Source organism: Procambarus clarkii, chromosome 60, assembly GCF_040958095.1.
Source record: "Procambarus clarkii isolate CNS0578487 chromosome 60, FALCON_Pclarkii_2.0, whole genome shotgun sequence".
Classification (NCBI taxonomy): domain Eukaryota; kingdom Metazoa; phylum Arthropoda; class Malacostraca; order Decapoda; family Cambaridae; genus Procambarus; species Procambarus clarkii.
This window is the reverse complement of record NC_091209.1, coordinates 10,095,593-10,115,730: the sequence shown is the minus strand read 5'-3', so window position 1 is coordinate 10,115,730 and position 20,138 is coordinate 10,095,593. Positions and strand designations below refer to the sequence as shown.

Below are 20,138 nucleotides of genomic sequence, written 5' to 3'. Positions count from 1 at the left end.
CCCACCTGCCTCTTTCCACCACCTGCCTCCCCTGACACCGCCTGCCTCCCCTGACCCCACCTGCCTCCCCTGACCCCACCTGCCTACCCTGACCCCACCTGCCTACCCTGACCCCACCTGCCTCCCCTGACACCACCTGCCTCTTTCCACCACCTGCCTCCCCTGACCCCACCTGCCTCCCCTGACACCGCCTGCCTCCCCTGACCCCACCTGCCTCCCCTGACCCCACCTGCCTCCCTTGACCCCACCTGCCTCCCTTGACCCCACCTGCCTCCCCTGACACCACCTGCCTCCCCTGACACCACCTGCCTCCCCTGACCCCACCTGCCTCCCATGACACCGCCTGCCTCCTCTGACCCCACCTGCCTCCCCTGACCCCACCTGCCTCCCCTGACCCCACCTGCCTCCCCTGACCCCACCTCCCTCCCCTGACCCCACCTGCCTCCCTTGACACCACCTGCCTCCCCTGACCCCATGTGCCTCCCCTGACACCACCTGCCTCCCCTGACACCGCCTGCCTCCCCTGACACCGCCTGCCTCCCCTGACCCCACCTGCCTCCCCTGACCCCACCTGCCTCCCCTGACCCCACCTGCCTCCCATGACACCACCTGCCTCCCCTGACACCGCCTGCCTCCCCTGACACCACCTGCCTCTTTCCACCACCTGCCTCCCCTGACACCGCCTGCCTCCCCTGACCCCACCTGCCTCCCTTGACCCCACCTGCCTCCCTTGACCCCACCTGCCTCCCCTGACACCACCTGCCTCCCCTGACACCACCTGCCTCCCCTGACCCCACCTGCCTCCCATGACACCGCCTGCCTCCTCTGACCCCACCTGCCTCCCCTGACCCCACCTGCCTCCCCTGACCCCACCTGCCTCCCCTGACCCCACCTGCCTCCCCTGACCCCACCTCCCTCCCCTGACCCCACCTGCCTCCCTTGACACCACCTGCCTCCCCTGACCCCATGTGCCTCCCCTGACACCACCTGCCTCCCCTGACACCGCCTGCCTCCCCTGACACCGCCTGCCTCCCCTGACCCCACCTGCCTCCCCTACCCCACCTGCCTCCCATGACACCACCTGCCTCCCCTGACACCGCCTGCCTCCCCTGACACCACCTGCCTCCCCTGACACCGCCTGCCTCCCCTGACCCCACCTGCCTCCCTTGACCCCACCTGCCTCCCCTGACACCACCTACCTCCCCTGACACCACCTGCCTCCCCTGACCCCACCTGCCTCCCATGACACTGCCTGCCTCCTCTGACCCCACCTGCCTCCCCTGACCCCACCTGCCTCCCCTGACCCCACCTGCCTCCCCTGACCCCACCTGCCTCCCTTGACACCACCTGCCTCCCCTGACCCCATGTGCCTCCCCTGACACCGCCTGCCTCCCCTGACACCGCCTGCCTCCCCTGACACCACCTGCCTCCCATGACACCACCTGCCTCCCCTGACACCGCCTGCCTCCCCTGACACCACCTGCCTCCCCTGACACCGCCTGCCTCCCCTGACACCGCCTGCCTCCCCTGACACCGCCTGCCTCCCCTGACACTGCCTGCCTCCCCTGACACCGCCTGCCTCCCCTGACACCGCCTGCCTCCCCTGACACCGCCTGCCTCCCCTGACACCGCCTGCCTCCCCTGACACCGCCTGCCTCCCCTGACACCGCCTGCCTCCCCTGACACCGCCTGCCTCCCCTGACACTGCCACAAATGATGCCAGCCACCTCACCAAGGCCTAACGTTCACACGACCTGTGCTTGTTTTATTGGCCTCCTCAAAATTTATTCTAAATAGGTATTAGTACAGTACGTAGGCTGTTAGAGGGAAGGAGGGAGGGAGGGATCCAGGAAACAACCCCCCCCTCCCACCCCCACCCCCCCAATGGCTCAGGGAGCGACCGGCCGGCCACACAATGCCAACTGTTATCTACACCCCAATTGTATTAAAAATTCTGTGAAAAGGAAATGTGTTCAAACTGTTTAAAATATGTACTGTATATATTACAATTTTCACCATTATTATTGCTCCAATATGACATTTTTCTAATAAAAAGGCTATTTTCAGTGTAGATAATGCGATAATTATCATTAAATTGACTCTTGGCATCTGACGATGAGAGGAGAGTGAGTGGTCTCTGTGGTCAGGTGGAGGAAGGAGGGTGGGGGCGGGGGAGCACGTGTTGCCTCCTGACAACAACTCTCTCACCAATGCCCCCCTGACACCATTTTATCACCATTTTTATCACCATTTCTCCCTAGAAACAATGCGTAGGGATAATAAAACACTACATAACTGTTTACACTCTGGCGAATCATAGTTGATGACAGCCAGCTCTGACGCTCGGCCTCGGTGACCGCTTGGACGAACATTCCTCACTTAATCGAGCATTTGTATGTTCCACTGAACATTTGGTACCGAATTCAATTTGTTCGGCTCTTCCGGGAATTCGATAGAGCGGGGTTCGTTAGTCTGAGGAAGCACTGTATGTACTAGCTCTATCTATTAATCCGACATTATGTTTGTAACTCATTTTCAATTCATGTACCTTTACCTCAATAAATATCTTATCTTATCTTAAGTATTGAAAAGTTACATCAGCTTCAGGGAGCCACCAAAGGGGCTTCCCTAGGAAACAATGGAAGATCAGCAGCCATGCCAACCAGTTTAGCGAAGGGCTGTAGAATCTGGAACGACAAAGTGCAATCCAACAACATGGCTGCAGACCGATCTTCCACAACCCAAATTTGCTCTCCACACACCCCTGTCTATTTCATTCCAGTTTTCTTTGTGCACGTCAACATTTGCATGCACCCATGATGGCCATAGACAAGTTTAATTACCTTTTGTAGTAAATCTCCTCTCACAATCCGGACAAGGAAATGGGCGAACTCCTTCATGGCGCAGATGATGTGTAATTAACTGTGAGCGCTGTCTGAAGGATCTTCCACAAACATCACATAAATGAGCAAATTGGTCTGTGTGGATCAACATATGTGCCTGAAGGATTCCTGACTGCGAAAATCTTTTGGGGCATTGTGTGCACCTAGGAAAAAGGTATATGTTGGACTATCAGCATCTCAAAAGTGCAAAAGGCTGCAAAAATAAAAAATCTATATGGCCTATAGAAACTATTTACAAATATAAAACATTATTCTGACTTTTAATTACTGACATTAAAGATGATAAAATAAATACCATGCTATCATTTCTCATGAGATATCTAGTCAATAAAAATGCAAATTAAATAAAATACTAAACAGTATTAACATTTTAGCATGTAACTTTTAACACACTAAAACTAAAACTATTTTGGATAAACTTACGCATAGGGCTTCTCTCCAGTATGAGTACGCATATGAACCTTGAGGGATTTCTTTTCAGTATATCTTTTACCACATATTGCACACTGCCAAGGTTTTTCTCCATCATGGCTTGCTATGTGGCGTGCAAGATTACCACGTGTTGTAAATCTAGAGGAACATTTTGAACACTCGAATGGTCTTTCCCCAGTATGAGTTCTTTTGTGAACTGAAAAAAAACAGCATTGAATGTAATGAAATGCCCCTTTTTAGGTGAGCCCCAGTGGCTCCTTGATGCTATTTTGCTGAGATTGCTCCCAACTACTACTGTAGGTCACATCAAGTCATAGATCTCTGTTTGGCCTACCAGGGACTAAGAGTGAAAACCTGCCCCCCCTCTCCCCTCCCCTTCCTCACAGAGGTGCAGACAGCAGGCAACACTGCCACCCAACCAGGAAAGCATCAAGAAAGTCAGCGAACCAATACAAACCACTGCTGGATTTCAAGACACCGAAGTCTCAAAACTACCAAAGGAACTCTCCAACAAAGTAAACAAATCTCTTGAAACTAGTCCAGGCTCATAAGCACTACCCCCACCTTACCAGTTAGAGGATGGGGGTATGGAGTTCCCAGCTCCCACCAGCCTTCCACACCAATTATGGAGCAGAAAGCTAAGGAAACCCCAAAGCTGTTCTATAGCCATATAAGGAGAAAAACGATGGTGCGAGACGCATGAGCGGGCCGGAGGCAAAACAAAGAGCGAGAACGCTTGGAAAACGAGGCCGAACTTATGTCCACCCCAAACGCAAGCAAAAATAGCTCCACTAACGCAGCACGATAAAAAGCGACAGTATTAGGCATAAGATGGAAAAGGAAGAAAGGAAAAGGAAAAGCCAAGAAAGCACAGAACAACCCAGTCTGAAACAGAAAGATGACGATGAAGGGAGAGACAATGACAAAAATACGCCAAGATATCTCATACTGCTGTTGTGAAGGCCACAGGTGGGACACCAACAAACCAGTCACCTAATCATCACAGAAATAGCAATAAAGACATGTCAAAATTCCAGGTGCAAAAAGCAGAAGAGAAGGTTGAACCAGCAAGGTTCCTGCCCAACCCTCTGATCGAGGCAGAACCAGGTAAAATCACCTGGGTTCAGACAACGAGCAAACAGTGCCTGAAACCAAGGCTGGGCCAGCCACCAAGGAGCGAGAAGAATCACTCTCCCCCCCCCCCCCATAAGACTCCAGACACTCCAGCACCTGGAACAACAGCCAGATCGGGGGAAAGAAGTAAATTCACCCCCATCTCTACCAGTGCAGCCAAAAGGCATCCACCACAAGAGCCTTGCAGTTGGGGAACAGCACCGCGTAAAGAGGCAGATGCTGAGACCACATTATCGCAAAGAAGTTGATGTCCAGGTGCTCGAACATCCAGCAAGCCAGAGGAGGGAATCAGCGTCGATGGTCCATTGCATGGAAAGAGGAACGAAGCGAGACACCATCGGTCAAGACATTAGACACACCCTGAACATGAACGCCACGGAAATATAAACCATGAGAACTCAACAGACGACCTACCCGAAACGACCAGCCCCACAAAATGAAGAGACCCTCCACAGTTTGAGACAATGAACCACGGGAGAACAATCTGAATAGAGCTGGATCACCAAGTCTGGAGGAACCAGAGCTCTTTTCAGCACCTGCCAACGACCCTGGCTGGACTGTGAACAGCGGTCACAAAGCCCCAACCAACAACCGAGGCATTCGTGAACACACATCAAGCGAGGGAGGAGGAAGGCATCATGATTCCTAGAATGTTGTAACAGAACCCATGGGCACTAAACTAGAAACAAATACCTATTTGATATTCCAGAGTGCTACTTACTCTGGAATGAGTTTCCGAACCTCGAAAAACCCGAATAGGAAGCCAATGGATGCAGCAACTGGCACAGGGACACCGAGATCCGAACCCAGTGATTGTGAGAGTGGCGAAAAGGGCTTCCCTGAAGGAACCAGAACAGCCTCCAAAGCCAAACCCTGCCCAAAGGGTAAACCAGAAGGGCAAAGTTCAGACTCCTGCACAGCTGCTTGAGCATCTGCCGAGTAACCCGAGTCCCCCCTCAGCAGCAGTAGACAGCAGAACTGCAGCCAGAGCAAGGCTGTAGAAGACAGGGAAAGTGATGCCAACTGAGAATCCCAAGTTAAGCCCAACCAGGTCTAAACCTGGGACGGAACCAACTGGGACTTCCTCCAATTCACCAGGAACCTGAAGCTAGACAGCTGGGAAAGAACCAGATTCCTGGCTAGCAGACAAAAACCGACCGAGTGGGAACCCAAACCAGCCAGTCATCGAGGGCCAACACCCTCAGTCATAACAAATGAAGACTGACCACTACAACCCAAGTCAAGCAAGTAAAAATGCATGGTGCCAGATACAGCCCAAACAGAAGAGCCCAGAAGCAGTAAGCCTGTTGCCCCATGACAAAACCTAACCAATCCCTGAATGCTGGATGAATGGGGATGTGCCAATAGGCATCCTTGAGGTCCTGGGAAATCATCCAAGCGCCTAGCTCATTAACGAGAACAAAGTAGTCATCCGAAAAGTGAGGCAAGAAATCAACTAGTTGAGATGGGACAAATCCATAATGTACTGGAGATCTGCACAATCCTATTTCAGGACTGGAAAAAGGTGGAAAACTTTCAGGACTGGAAAAAGGCAAGAAATCAACTAGTTCACTTCAACTGATTTTTCAGGCATCCCTGTGTAAAGGAGTTGTAGCTGATGTGTGGAAAAAGGCTAACATCGTTCCAATCTACAAAAGTGGCAGCAGGGAAGACCCCTCAATTATAGACCTGTATCATTGACAAGTGTAATAGTCAAAATATTGGAAAAAATAATTAAAACTAAATGGGTAGAACATAGCACCTGGAGAAAAACGATATAATATCAGACAGGCAGTATGGTTTTTGATCTGGAAGATCCTGTGTAACGAACTTACTAAGTTTCTATGATCGAGCCACAGAGATTTTACAGGAAAAAGATGGTTGGGTTGACTGCATCTATCTGGACATAAAAAAGATATGAAACCTAGATGATTGTCATGCCCTTCAAGAAGACCGGGACAAAATAAGTATATGGAGCACCACTTGGCAAATGGAATTTAAAGTGAATAAATGCCATGTTATGGAATGTGGAATAGGAGAACATAGACCCCACACAACCTATAAATTATGTGAGAAATCTTTAAAGAATTCTCATAAAGAAAGGGATCTAGGGGTGATTCTAGATAGAAAACTGTCACCTGAGGATCACATTAAGAACATTGTGTGAGGAGCCTATGCTACACTTTCTAACTTCAAAATTGCTTTTAAATACATGGATAGAGAAATACTAAAGAAATTGTTCACGACTTTTGTTAGACCAAAGCTGGAATATGCAGCGGTTGTGTGGTGCCCATATCTTAAGAAGCACATAAACAAACTGGAAAAGGTGCAAAGACATGCCACCAAGTGGTTCCCAGAACTGAAGGGCAAGAGCTACGAGGAGAGGTTAGAAGCATTAAATATGCCAAAACTAGAAGACAGAAGAAAAAGAGGTGATATGATCACTACGTACAAAATAGTAACAGGAATTAATAAAATCGACAGGGAAGATTTCCTGAGACCTGGAACTTCAAGAACAAGAGGGCATAGATTTAAACTAGCTAAACACAGATGCCGAAGAAATATAAGAAAATTCACCTTCGCAAATAGAGTGGAAGATGGTTGGAACAAGTTAAGTGAGAAGGTGGTGGAGGCCAAGACCGTCAGTAGTTTCAAAGCGTTATATGACAAAGAGTGCTGGGAAGACGGGACACCACCAGCGTAGCTCATCCTGTAACTGCACTTAGGTAATTACACTTAGGTAATTACATACACACACACACACACACACATACACACATACACCATAGAGAATGTGTGCGACTACAGGAGAATAGGCAGGTACGTAAAAGGGAAAGATCGACCTTTGAGGATCACCCTAAACGGTGCCAAACAGATGGAAGAAGTACTAAGGAATGCTAGAAAATTGCAAAGTGATGAGGATGGGAAAGGGTGGTCGTTAAGACGAGATCTTTCAAAAGAAGATAGAGAGAAGCTGAAACTGAACCTCGCCGAGGCAAAACATTTAAATGAGAGCAGGAATGAAGAAGAAATAAATTTTTTTTTCTACAAAGTGATAGGGGTAGGCAAACCAGTAAAGTGGTACATAAAGGCAAACCAACAAAATCAATAGAGAGAGGGGGAGTGAAGAATAAGGAGAGGGGGAACAAGTTCCTGAAGATTGCATACACCAACATAGATGGAGTGAGATCGAAGATACTGGAGTTAAGTGATGTAATACAGCTGCAGACACCAGACATTGTTGCACTCACAGAGACAAAACTTGAAGATGTAATTTTAAATGAGGTCATATTCCCAAGGGGCTACTCAATTTGGAGACGGGACAGAAAAATTAGGAAAGGCAGTGGCGTTGCTGTGCTGGTAAAAGAACACCTAAAGGTGAACGAAATAATGACTGCCAATCCACAAGAAGTTGACATAATAGCACTAGAGATCTGCCATGAGGATGATAAACTAATGATAATAAATGCATATAGTCCACCGCCAAGCAGCACATGGTTAAAGGAGGAGCTAGATAGTAAATGTGAAGGTCTTATAACAATAATGAGAGAGATTATAGCGAGAGCAGATAACGATAGATCACGACTGTTGATAGTCGGTGACTTTAACTTGAAATCCATAGACTGGAAAGCATATGAAGCTAAAACAGAAGATTTTTGGACCTATAAATTTGTAGACCTCATCCTGGAAACATTCTTGTATCAACATGTTAAACAAGCTACGAGGATGAGGGAAGGGGACGTTCCCTCCATGCTAGATTTGATATTTACCAGGAAGGAGGAAGAGATATTTGACATTCAGTACCTTCCTCCCTTGGGTAAAAGTGACCATGTCTTTTTGGGAATAAAGTATGCAATGCGTTATAAGCTGGAAGAAAATAAGGAGGTTGAACCAGTTGAAAAACCAGACTTCAGGAGAGGACATTATGGTGACCTTAGAAATTTTTTTAGTGAGTATAATTGGACAGACTTGATGCTAGGCAAGGAAGTGAATGAGATGTATGTCAAGTTTTGTGAAATATATGATAAAGGCACAAAAAAATTTATACCAAAACAGAGATGCAGGCCCAGAAAACAGGATTGGTTCAATAGAAATTGCGAGAGGGCTAGAGACCAAAAGACACAAAAATGGAATCAATACAGGAAGAGGCCGAACCCCCAAACATACCAGCGATACAAAGATGCGAGAAACAACTACACGGCAGTGAGGAGAGAGGCAGAAAGAAATTTTGAAAAAAGGATTGCAGACAAATGTAAAACAGAACCAGGTCTATTCTATAAATTCATAAACAACAAATTGCAGATAAAGGATAATATTCAGAGGTTGAAAAAGGGAAATAGATTCACGGAAGATGAAAAGGAAATGTTAGAAACACTAAACGAAAAGTTCCAAAGTGTGTTTGTACAAAATTAAATCTTTAGGGAACCAGATACAATAAGAATTCCAGAGAACAACATAGAGCACATAGAGGTGTCTAGAGACGAAGTGGAAAAAATGCTCAAGGAGCTAAGTAAGAACAAAGCAGTTGGTCCAGATGGAGTTTCACCATGGGTTCTGAGAGAATGTGCACCTGAGCTCAGCATTCCACTTCAACTGATTTTTCAGGCATCCCTGTGTACAGGAGCTGTAGCTGATGTGTGGAAAAAGGCTAACATAGTTCCAATCTACAAAAGTGGAAACAGGGAAGGCCCCCTTAATTATAGACCTGTATCATTGACAAGTGTAATAGTCAAAATATTGGAAAAAATAATTAAAACTATATGGGTAGAACACTTGGAGGAAAACGACATAATATCAGACAGACAGTATGGTTTTCGATCTGGAAGATCCTGTGTAACGAACTTGCTCAGTTTTTATGATCGAGCCACAGAGATATTACAGGAAAGAGATGGTTGGGTTGACTGCATCTATCTGGACCTAAAAAAGGCTTTCGACAGAGTTCCCCATAAGAGGTTGTTCTGGAAACTGGAACATATTGGAGGAGTGGCAGGTAAGCTATATATATAAGCTATAAGCTATATGACAGGTATATATATATATATATATATATATATATATATATATATATATATATATATCTCGCATAACGATCGCCCCAAAAGACGAACATTTTGGGTAACGAACGGCCCGATCGGCGTCAAATCGTCCCATATGACGAACGCTGGTTTGAGTAACGTCAACACCACATGGTGGGGTCGCGCTGCTTCTTGCACATTCTTAGACGCCTCCGACGACGCACATAAATTATGTTGTTCTTGTTTAAAGATGCTAATGATGCTAATGATGCTGGGATATAAAAGGGTGACTGCTGAGATGTTGCAAAGCATTGACGTTTTTCTAGGAAAAAAGAAATGAAATGTCTAATATACAACAAATGTCAAAAAACCAGCGTTGAATGTAATGAAACGCCATTTTCTGGGTGAGCCCCGGAGGCTCCCTGGAGCTTATCGGGCTAATGTATGTTATGTTAGACCGGGACATTAGCTAAGGAGTTCAGACCTACCAGGGACCAGCGCCAGAACCTGGCCCCTTCAGAGAGGTTTCAGGGAGCAATGGCCCTGGAAAACCCCATATGGTTGGGGGTTTTCCTTATCTGCCATCGACCGGGGTTAGGCACCCAGAAAGGTAGGCGTAACAAAACAAACCCCACATGGTAAGAAAATACAACAAAAACCGAACAGAGAGGTAGAAAACTCCCTACAATCCCAAGGAAACTAGCAAACAAGCAAACATCACACTTTACTGCCGCACCAATCGTCCACGCAGCCCTCCCCACCCCGGGACGGGGAGGGGGGAGCCCCGGACCTACCACGCCGGCTGCCAAGCTCCAGTTCGGAAGCTAAGCTTCAACCAACGCGAAAAAACCGCCGACCGGTGGGAGGGAGGGTTTCCAGGGAGCCTCCGGGGCTCACCCAGAAAATGGCGTTTCATTACATTCAACGCTGGTTTTCTGAGGGGAGCCCCTACGGCTCCCTGGAGCTTCATACCCAAAGAGAAGGAAAAGAAAGGGCTAACCCGGGAGGCGGCCGCCACAAACTCTGCAACGCAAAGCCAAGACAACCGGTCGCAAACCTGCGACCCAAGGCAACAAGAACGCCCAAGAACAGACGCACATATGGATGGGCGGCCAAAAACCTGTGCGACCCACAAATCCCTGTGCCCGAAATGAGCCCGAGACGTCACCAACACAGCAGCAAAAGCTGCAAACGTCTGAACAGCACGGGCGCAAAGACAGACCGCAGGAAGAAGGAAAACACTGCGGACGACCTGGGAGACCCGAGCCCTGAAAACAGGGAACGAAGAAACCGGATCAACCACAGCGCATCCCCAGGCACGGTACGCCGGCAACAGCAAAAAGCACAACCGGACAACACAGGACGCACCCCCCGGCCAAACCAAACAAGTACCAATACCCCAAGAACCCCTCCGGAAAGCAGCTGTCTCGACCGTCGCCAGGACAGAGAAAGGCTGCACACCAATAAAGCTACCACCAGTACCAAAGAGGAGGAAACTGAAACCGAAGGGGCTACCACAAACTGAGGGGAAGATAAGAAGGCACCCTGAACAAGGACCAGGATGGCTCAGGCGACTCATGAGCAGGCCGGAGGGGAAACAAAACGTGAGAAAACGTAATAAACGTCATACCGTCTCCAAGACGAAGCTCGCAGGTGGGACACCGTCAACAAAGCCACCTGAACACCATAGAGATGGTGATACCTGCGTCAAAATACCAGACGCGAAGAGCCAAGGAGAAGGCCGAACCAGTCACGGACAGGACCGATTCGGCCTGCTGAAAGAGGCGAAGCCTCAGGAAAAAAACCCCGGGTACGGACACCTATCAAGCAGCGTCTGAAAAGAAGGCCGGGCCGGCCACCATGGAACCATAAGGACTGTTCTCGTGGGAATGGGCTGCAACCGAGCCAGAACCCGAAGCAACAGCTGGACCGGGAGAAGAGGTACCGGTACCCCCCACCTCGACCAGGCCAGCCGAAAGCCTCCACCGTGAAGTCCTCGCAGGTGGGAAGGGCGCCACAAAACGGGCGACGCCTAGACCACGCCGACCCGAAGACGTCCATGGCCAGGAGTCCATAAGCCCAACAGAGCCAACAAAACGAATCGGCGACGACTGGCCAACCCACGAAGAGGAATGAACGGAGACAGCTGTCCACCAGGACGCAGGACACACCCCGGACACGAACCACACGGTTAACCAAACCCCCTGTGGTTCCGGCAAGAACCACCAGAGAACAGTCCAAACAGAGCTGAATGGTAGAGTACCTAGTGACCCAAACCCTCCGGAGCGCAAACCAGACAGCCATGAACACCTGAACCGGGCTGTGAGCCCGACGGACAGACAGACTCCATCAACCACGGCCGACCTGGTGAGCACTGGTCACAAAGCCCCAGCCGAGAGACGACCCGTCCGTGAACACATCGAGCGAAGGCTCGGGGAGGTGCCAAGGCATGGAACCCCGAAAACCCCAAAGAGGAAGCTGGTGACGCAGCACCAACACCAGATCCCCAGAGGAACCCAAGGAATGCAAGAGGCGGAAGGGGAGTCTCCGTAGGAACCAACCGACGCCGTAGCCAAACCCGACTCCGCGGGCAGACAAGCACGCCGAAGTGCAAACTCCCGCACAACCGCCCAAGCAACCGCTGAGCAACCCGGGACCCCCTCCTGAACAGCCAAAGGCGGGACCACAGCCGCAGTAACACTTCTGGAGGGAAGACAATGAGGGGCCCAAGAGCCTGAAACAAGGCCCAGGTCCGAACCCGGGACGGAAACAGATGGAAAACCTCCAGATCACCAGGAAACCAAACCCAGCGATCTGGAAAGAACCATCCCCTGGCGAGCAGACAAGCGGACTGACTGGGAGCTCACTCCAGCCAGTCGTCGAGGTAGGCCAGACACCGAATCTCAGACGCAGACAGGGCACTAAGATCCGGTAAAGATGCAAAGAGTATACAAAGTGCCCTTTACAAAATAGGGAAGGCAATAAAAACAGCAAACCTGAAGCCCCACCACCAAAGCATTATATGACAATCATATTAAGACATATTATGACATATGACAATCATTATATGACAATATGACAATTATAATCAAAGCATTATATGACAGAGTGCTGGGAAGACGGGACACCACGAGAGTAGCTCTCATCCTGTAACTACACTTAGGTAATTACACATAGGTAATTACCAACCGTGCTAGCCCCAGAAAAACTGGAGAGGAACGTGCCAAGAAGTGACCTGGAGGTCCTGGGCCACCATCCATGCACCCGGCCCTAACAGAATCCGAACAGGAGACAACAGGCCTCCGAGGAGGGCAGAGGATCCAGGGCGCAGACTGAAGTAGTCCAGAAGAACTGCAGACGGGAAAAGCTCATGACTGCAAAGAGCAGACGGGAAGCCCAGAAGGATGGGGCGGATCGACCACGCCCCACGCACCCACGAAGAGGAAATGACGAAGCGCAGGGGAAGAAGCCCACCCCGCCAGCTCTGAACCCCCCCCAAGGGGGAGAAGCCGTCCTTCGACGCCAGCAGAGGCCGGAAGACAACCCAAAGCGCCCACCAACAGCGGGACCAAGCGAGAGGCAACAGAGCAAGCTGCTCCCCCAGCGCCCAGTCAACAGAGAAGGGAACAGAACCCCTACCGAAAGAAAAAGTACACTACCGAAGGCATGAGGAGAGACTACGAGAATGAAACCACACTTCGCTGGAAGATGAAGTGAGGGGAGACCTGATCACCACATTCAAGATACCCAAGGGAATCGACAGGGTTGATAAGGACAGGCTATGTAACACAAGGGGCACACGCACTAGGGGACACAGGTGGAAACTGAGTACCCAAAAGAGCCACAGATAGAATTATTTTTTTTTTTTTTTTTTTTTTTTAGTGTCAGAATGGGAACGGGAAAGCACTAGGAAGTAATGTGGCGACTCCTCACACAAGTAACGAGGCTGACCCCCATACAATGTCACATGTAGACATGACAGAGCCCAAGAGGCACAGGAACCTATACACCTCACCTAAAGGTGAAGGAAATAATGACTGCCAATCCACAAGAAGTTGACATAATAGCACTAGAGATCTGCTATGAGGATGATAAACTAATGATGATAAATGCATATAGTCCACTGCCAAGCAGCACATGGTCAATGGAGGAGCTAGATAGTAAACGTGAAGGTCTTATAACAATAATGAGAGAGATTATAGCGGGAACGGATAACGATAGATCACGACTGTTGATAGTCGGTGACTTCAACTTGAAATCCATAGACTGGGAAGCATATGAAGCTAAAACTGAAGATTTTTGGACCTGTAAATTTGTAGACCTCATCCTGGAAACATTCTTGTATCAACATGTTAAACAAGCTACGAGGATGAGGGAAGGGGACGTTCCCTCCATGCTAGATTTGATATTTACCAGGAAGGAGGAAGAAATATTTGACATTCAGTGCCTTCCTCCCTTGGGTAAAAGTGACCATGTCTTTTTGGGAATAAAGTATGCAATGCATTATAAGCTGGAAGAAAATAAGGAGGTTGAACCAGTTGAAAAACCAGACTTCAGGAGAGGACATTATGGTGACCTTAGAAATTTTTTTAGTGAGTATAATTGGACAGACTTGATGCTAGGCAAGGAAGTGAATGAGATGTATGGCAAGTTTTGTGAAATATATGATAAAGGCACAAAAAAATTTATACCAAAACAGAGATGCAGAACTAGGAAACAGGATTGGTTCAATAGAAATTGCGAGAGGGCTAGAGACCGAAAGACACAAAAATGGAATCAATACAGGAAGAGGCCGAACCCCCAAACATACCAGCGATGCAAAGATGCGAGAAACAACTACACGGCAGTGAGGAGAGAGGCAGAAAGAAATTTTGAAAAAGGGATTGCGGACAAATGTAAAACAGAACCAGGTCTATTCTATAAATTCATAAACAACAAATTGCAGGTAAAGGATAATATTCAGAGGTTGAAAATGGGAAATAGATTCACGGAAGATGAAAAGGAAATGTGTGAAACACTAAACGAAAAGTTCCAAAGTGTGTTTGTACAAAATGAAATCTTTAGGGAACCAGATACAATAAGAATTCCATAGAACAACATAGAACACATAGAGGTGTCTAGAGACGAAGTGGAAAAATGCTCAAGGAGCTCGGTAAGAACAAAGCAGCTGGCCCAGATGGCGTTTCACCATGGGTTCTGAGAGAATGTGCATCTGAGCTCAGCATTCCACTTCACCTGATCTTTCAGGCATCCCTGTGTACAGGAATCGTAGCAGACGGGTGGAAACAGGCTAACATAGTTCCAATCTACAAAAGTGGCAGCAGGGAAGACCCCCTCAATTATAGACCTGTATCATTGACAAGTGTAATAGTGAAAGTATTGGAAAAACTAATCAAAACTAAATGGGTAGAACACCTAGAGAGAAATGATATAATATCAGACAGACAGTATGGTTTTCGATCTGGAAGATCCTGTGTATCGAATTTACTCAGTTTCTATGATCGAGCCACAGAGATATTACAGGAAAGAGATGGTTGGGTTGACTGCATCTATCTGGACCTAAAAAAGGCTTTCGACAGAGTTCCACATAAGAGGTTGTTCTGGAAACTGGAAAATATTGGAGGGGTGACAGGTAAGCTTCTATCATGGATGAAAAATTTTCTGACTGATAGAAAAATGAGGGCAGTAATCAGAGGCAATGTATCGGAATGGAGAAATGTCACAAGTGGAGTACCACAGGGTTCAGTTCTTGCACCAGTGATGTTTATTGTGTACATAAATGATCTACCAGTTGGTATACAGAATTATATGAACATGTTTGCTGATGATGCTAAGATAATAGGAAGGATAAGACATTTAGATGACTGTCATGCCCTTCAAGAAGACCTGGACAAAATAAGTATATGGAGCACCACTTGGCAAATGGAATTTAATGTTAATAAATGTCATGTTATGGAATGTGGAATAGGAGAACATAGACCCCACACAACCTATATATTATGTGAGAAATCTTTAAAGAATTCTGATAAAGAAAGAGATCTAGGAGTGGTTCTAGATAGAAAACTATCACCTGAGGACCACATAAAGAATATTGTGCAAGGAGCCTATGCTATGCTTTCTAACTTCAGAATTGCATTTAAATACATGGATGGCGATATACTAAAGAAATTGTTCATGACTTTTGTTAGGCCAAAGCTAGAATATGCAGCTGTTGTGTGGTGCCCATATCTTAAGAAGCACATCAACAAACTGGAAAAGGTGCAAAGACATGCTACTAAGTGGCTCCCAGAACTGAAGGGCAAGAGCTACGAGGAGAGGTTAGAAGCATTAAATATGCCAAAACTAGAAGACAGAAGAAAAAGAGGTGATATGATCACTACATACAAAATAGTAACAGGAATTGATAAAATCGACAGAGAAGACTTCCTGAGACCTGGAATTTCAAGAACAAGAGGTCATAGATTTAAACTAGCTAAACACAGATGCCGAAGAAATATAAGAAAATTCACCTTCGCAAATAGAGTGGTAGACGGTTGGAACAAGTTAAGTGAGAAGGTGGTGGAGGCCAAGACCGTCAGTAGTTTCAAAACGTTATATGACAAAGAGTGCTGGGAAGACGGGACACCACGAGCGTAGCTCTCATCCTATAACTACACTTAGGTAATTACACTTAGGTAATTACCTGTTGGACGGTTGAGAGGCAGGACCAAGGAGCCAGAGCTCAACCCCCACAAGCACAACTAGGTGAGGACATATATTGTAAAAGCACAAGCCGCCGACTAGTGGCAGAGAGCACTACGCCGGCCAGGCAAAGAAGGCACAAAACTGCATCAAAAGGCCCACCTCGACAGCAAAACCACAAAGTCCCAGCACAACCACAACATGTGTCAAGACCCAAAAAGCTCAGTCTGCAAGCCAGGAAGACCCCGGAACCCCAAAAGGCAGAACCGGGTCACACGAGGAAACAAAGTCCCCTGAACCCACAAAAGGGGGCCCAAGAGGAAGAAACCTCCAGAACGAAACCAAGGAACCCAAAGGAACCCAGAATCGAACCAGGGGGAGCCCAAACCACCACATTTGCCGGCGGAGAACACCACTGAAAGGCAAAGCACAGCCCCCAGCAGAACGCCCTGGGAAAACGGTCCCAACAGACCGAAAACCGAGGGGCAAGGTGTGGGAGCAAGCATACCAGCCAGGGGCACTGAGCCTAAACCCATAGGCTCAGACCCAAAATCAACACCCAAACGTTCCCAGAGGAACAGGCAACGGCAAGAAAACACCAGAAAAACAAAGAAACGACAACAGAACAAAAACCCTGAAAAATTTTTGAAAACTCACCAGAGATGCTCGCTCGCACACCCAGACGCATGTAAACAAACCGCAACGTTGCCCTGGTGGCCACGCTGTGAAACCGGCAGACGAAAATGGCCGCCAGCAGGGGCTGTGACTGACGCTAAATACACAAAAACACGCCAGCAAATGTGGGAAGCTAGTAGACTGGAAGGGCGAAAAACGCCGCCCAACAGCAGAAAAACCCCGGAAGGGGCAAAACCGCCCCAGAACTGCAAGCAGGCAACCCCCACAGCCCCGGGAAACAACAACAGAGGCCCCGGGGCAGAGCCGTCCTCCAAGCCCTCCGCCCTTAAAGAAAAGCAAGAGTCCATGGGAAAGGCAACAAGAAAGGGCCGCTGGTAAGACCCAGAAGCCTTGGCAGGAGGCACAGGCTCAAACCTCCGTCCCCAACCCGAACGGGGCAGCCCCCGAAAACCGCCCGAGTCTCTGCCGCAACTAAACCCCGCCCCGACCCCGAAACCCGCAGACGGTCCGGAGCCGGGAACATGGAGAGAAAGGGGCGAGCAGCACCTAACCAAACGGGGCGGCCACGGGGCATTCGAGTGGGAAATCAACCTAGCATGTTGCAGCAACCTAACCTAGCTTGCAACATGGATGCCGCCTGTACTCTGAACAGTAATAACATCAGGAGAGTACTGGAGAACAAGCAGAGAATCACTCACAAGACTCCGGGTCAAGGTGTCAGTGACCCAACAGGCAGCACGACGGAGGTAAAAATGGCGACTGTCACCCGGAGACAAGGGAACAGCAACCAACGATCCCGTACAAGACGGGTTGGAACCCGGAAGACACATTCAATGGTCCCCCGAGCCCAGACAGGGGTTTCCAGGGCCCGTAGGGTAACAACTACGGGAAGCCCGGGCAAGGTGTTGCTAACCGGTTAAGAAACCCAAACATAACAAACATAACAACACTCCTCTTGTACCTGTCAGGGCAGTCGCTGTTGGCATTTAGGCACATTCCTATGTTTGTTTCCAACAATGCCAACAGCGACTGCCCTGACAGGTACAAGAGGAGTGTTGTTAACGCATACGTCGACCGTGCTCTCAGCCACAGCTCAGAATGGAAGCAAGTCGACGAAGAACTCTGTAGGGTAAGGCAGGTCCTAGTCAATAACGGCTTCTCCAATGGTTTCATCGAAGACATCATAAGAAGGAAAGTGAAAAGCCATGCAACCTCTGAAGAGACAACTAACACAACACCTATACCCCCTATTAGACTATTTTACAAGAACTTCTTTTCCACAGCTCATAAAACGGAGGAAAGGGTCCTGAAAGATATTGTTAATAGAAACGTTATCCCTACAGACAAAAATCAGAGGATACAACTGACGATTTACTATAAAACCAGAAAAATGGCCAGCCTACTCATGAGAAACTCTCCAGACACAAAACAGAACACTTTAAAAGAGACTAACGTCGTCTATGCCTTCAAATGCCCACTTGGGGACTGTAAGCTCCAAAAAACCCAGTATATAGGCAAGACAACAACATCTCTTTCTAGGCGTTTAACGATGCATAAGCAACAGGGCTCCATTAAGGAACATATAATCTCTTCCCACAACCAAACCATCGCCAGAGAAATCCTAGTAAACAACACAGAAATCATCGATAGATAGAGCGATAGCAGGCGGCTTGACGTTTGCGAGGCACTACACATCAAGAAGTCAACACCAGCAATCAACAGCCAATTATTGCACAACTATATTCTACCCACCTCAAGACTCCGCTCCAATATAGAAGCATCAAGAAATATGGACCAATAGGCTTTCTACAAACACTTCTATTCAATACCCATTGTTTCTGTTCTGTCTTGTGTTGATACTTTTAATACCCTATTAATATCCCCTCTTGTTCTGTCTTGTGTTAATGCCACATCACCCCTCCCACCTCACTCAAATGTAGATATAAAATTGGAGATACGTAAGTTCTAATCAGTTGTGTATTTGTGAAGTCTTTGAAAATGTAATAAGTTTTACGAAACGCGCCCGTGTCGCGTCAGACTAGAAATAAAAATGAATTTTGGAGAAGTGATTTTTGATTTACCTCCAACAGTGAAGCGTAATGTACGAAAGATTGAGAAAATTCGTGTTAGAATTATTAATCTTACTTTTTCGGTCATATTTAATAATATATGTCTACAGGAAAGACTGCTACCAAAATATACTAATATATATATATATATATATATATATATATATATATATATATCACATTATATTGTGATATCACAATATAAACAGTGAGAAGGTGGTGGAGGCCAAAACTGTCAGTAATTTAAAAGCATTATATGACAAAGAGTACTGGGGAGACGGGACACCACGAGCGTAGCTCTCATCCTGTAACTACACTTAGGTAATTACATACACACTAGAAACAATAGTTAAAGCCAAATGGATTAAACACCTGGGGCCAATAGATTCACGAAGCAGTTACAAAAGTACTTACGAACATGTACATCTTTTCTCAATCTTTGACCGCTTTGGTTACATTTATAAAACAGTTCACAAGCATGAAAACTTCCCAATCAACTGTTGTTATTGTATCAACAGCCTCCTGGTGCTTCGGAGCTCATTAACTGTTTAATAATTGTAAACAATGCCACCAAACATTGAGAAATGATGTACAGGTTCGTAAGTGCTTGCGTAACTGCTTCGTGAATCTGGCCCCTGGAGAGTAGTGACCTAATAACAAACAGGCAGTATGGTATTCGAACAGGAAGATCCTGTGTACTGAGAAGATGGGACACCACGAGCATAGCTCTCATCCTGAACAGTAATTACACTTGGGTCTCTTGCACATATCAATAAACTGGAAAAGGTGCAAAGACAGTGCTGCTAAATGGCTACTGGAACTGAAAAACAAGGGGTACATGGATACAATAAAGGTGTTAAATTTACCAAAGCTAGAAGATAGAAGAAAAAGAGGCCAAATGATTATTACTTACAAAACAGTGACAGAAATTGACAAAATTATCATTACTCGCAAAACAGTAACAGAAATCTACAAAATTAACAAACAGGAGTCCTTGCAAAATAGTAACAGAAATCTACAAAATTATCAGACAGGAATCTTTGAAACCTGCAGCTTTAAGAACAAAAGGTCTGATTCAACCTATAGAAACAAAGGTAAGAGAAAAATATTAGGAGATTACCGTTGTGAGTCACAATAACATGGCTGAAGAAATGACCAAAGCACACAAAAGAAGACGGAGAAACGATGACATTTCAGTCCATCCTGGACCATTATCAAGATGTGTGTGAATAGAAAGTTCTCCTTTGCAAAAAGAGTGGTAGATGGTA

At 47.3% G+C, this 20,138-nt stretch overlaps 1 protein-coding gene across 13 annotated transcripts in view; it reads right to left on the bottom strand.

The window, feature by feature from the left end:
* The window catches only part of LOC123766903 (zinc finger protein 557), a 143,843-nt gene that overhangs the window by 85,553 nt on the left and 38,152 nt on the right, over window positions 1-20,138 (bottom strand). For 11 of the 13 annotated variants that reach the window (XR_011223327.1, XR_011223329.1, XR_011223325.1 and 8 more), the window contains 2 exons: window positions 3,327-3,531; window positions 2,844-3,046 (listed from right to left, as the gene is read on the bottom strand). The exons of the other annotated variants lie outside the window; for them this stretch is intronic. Coding sequence is in view for 5 of the 11 variants with exons in the window: in XM_069307466.1 (XP_069163567.1) it covers window positions 2,844-3,046; window positions 3,327-3,531 (408 nt within the window). In the remaining 6 variants the exon portion in view is untranslated. The remainder of the gene's footprint in view (window positions 1-2,843; window positions 3,047-3,326; window positions 3,532-20,138) is intronic. 13 annotated transcript variants of the gene reach the window in all.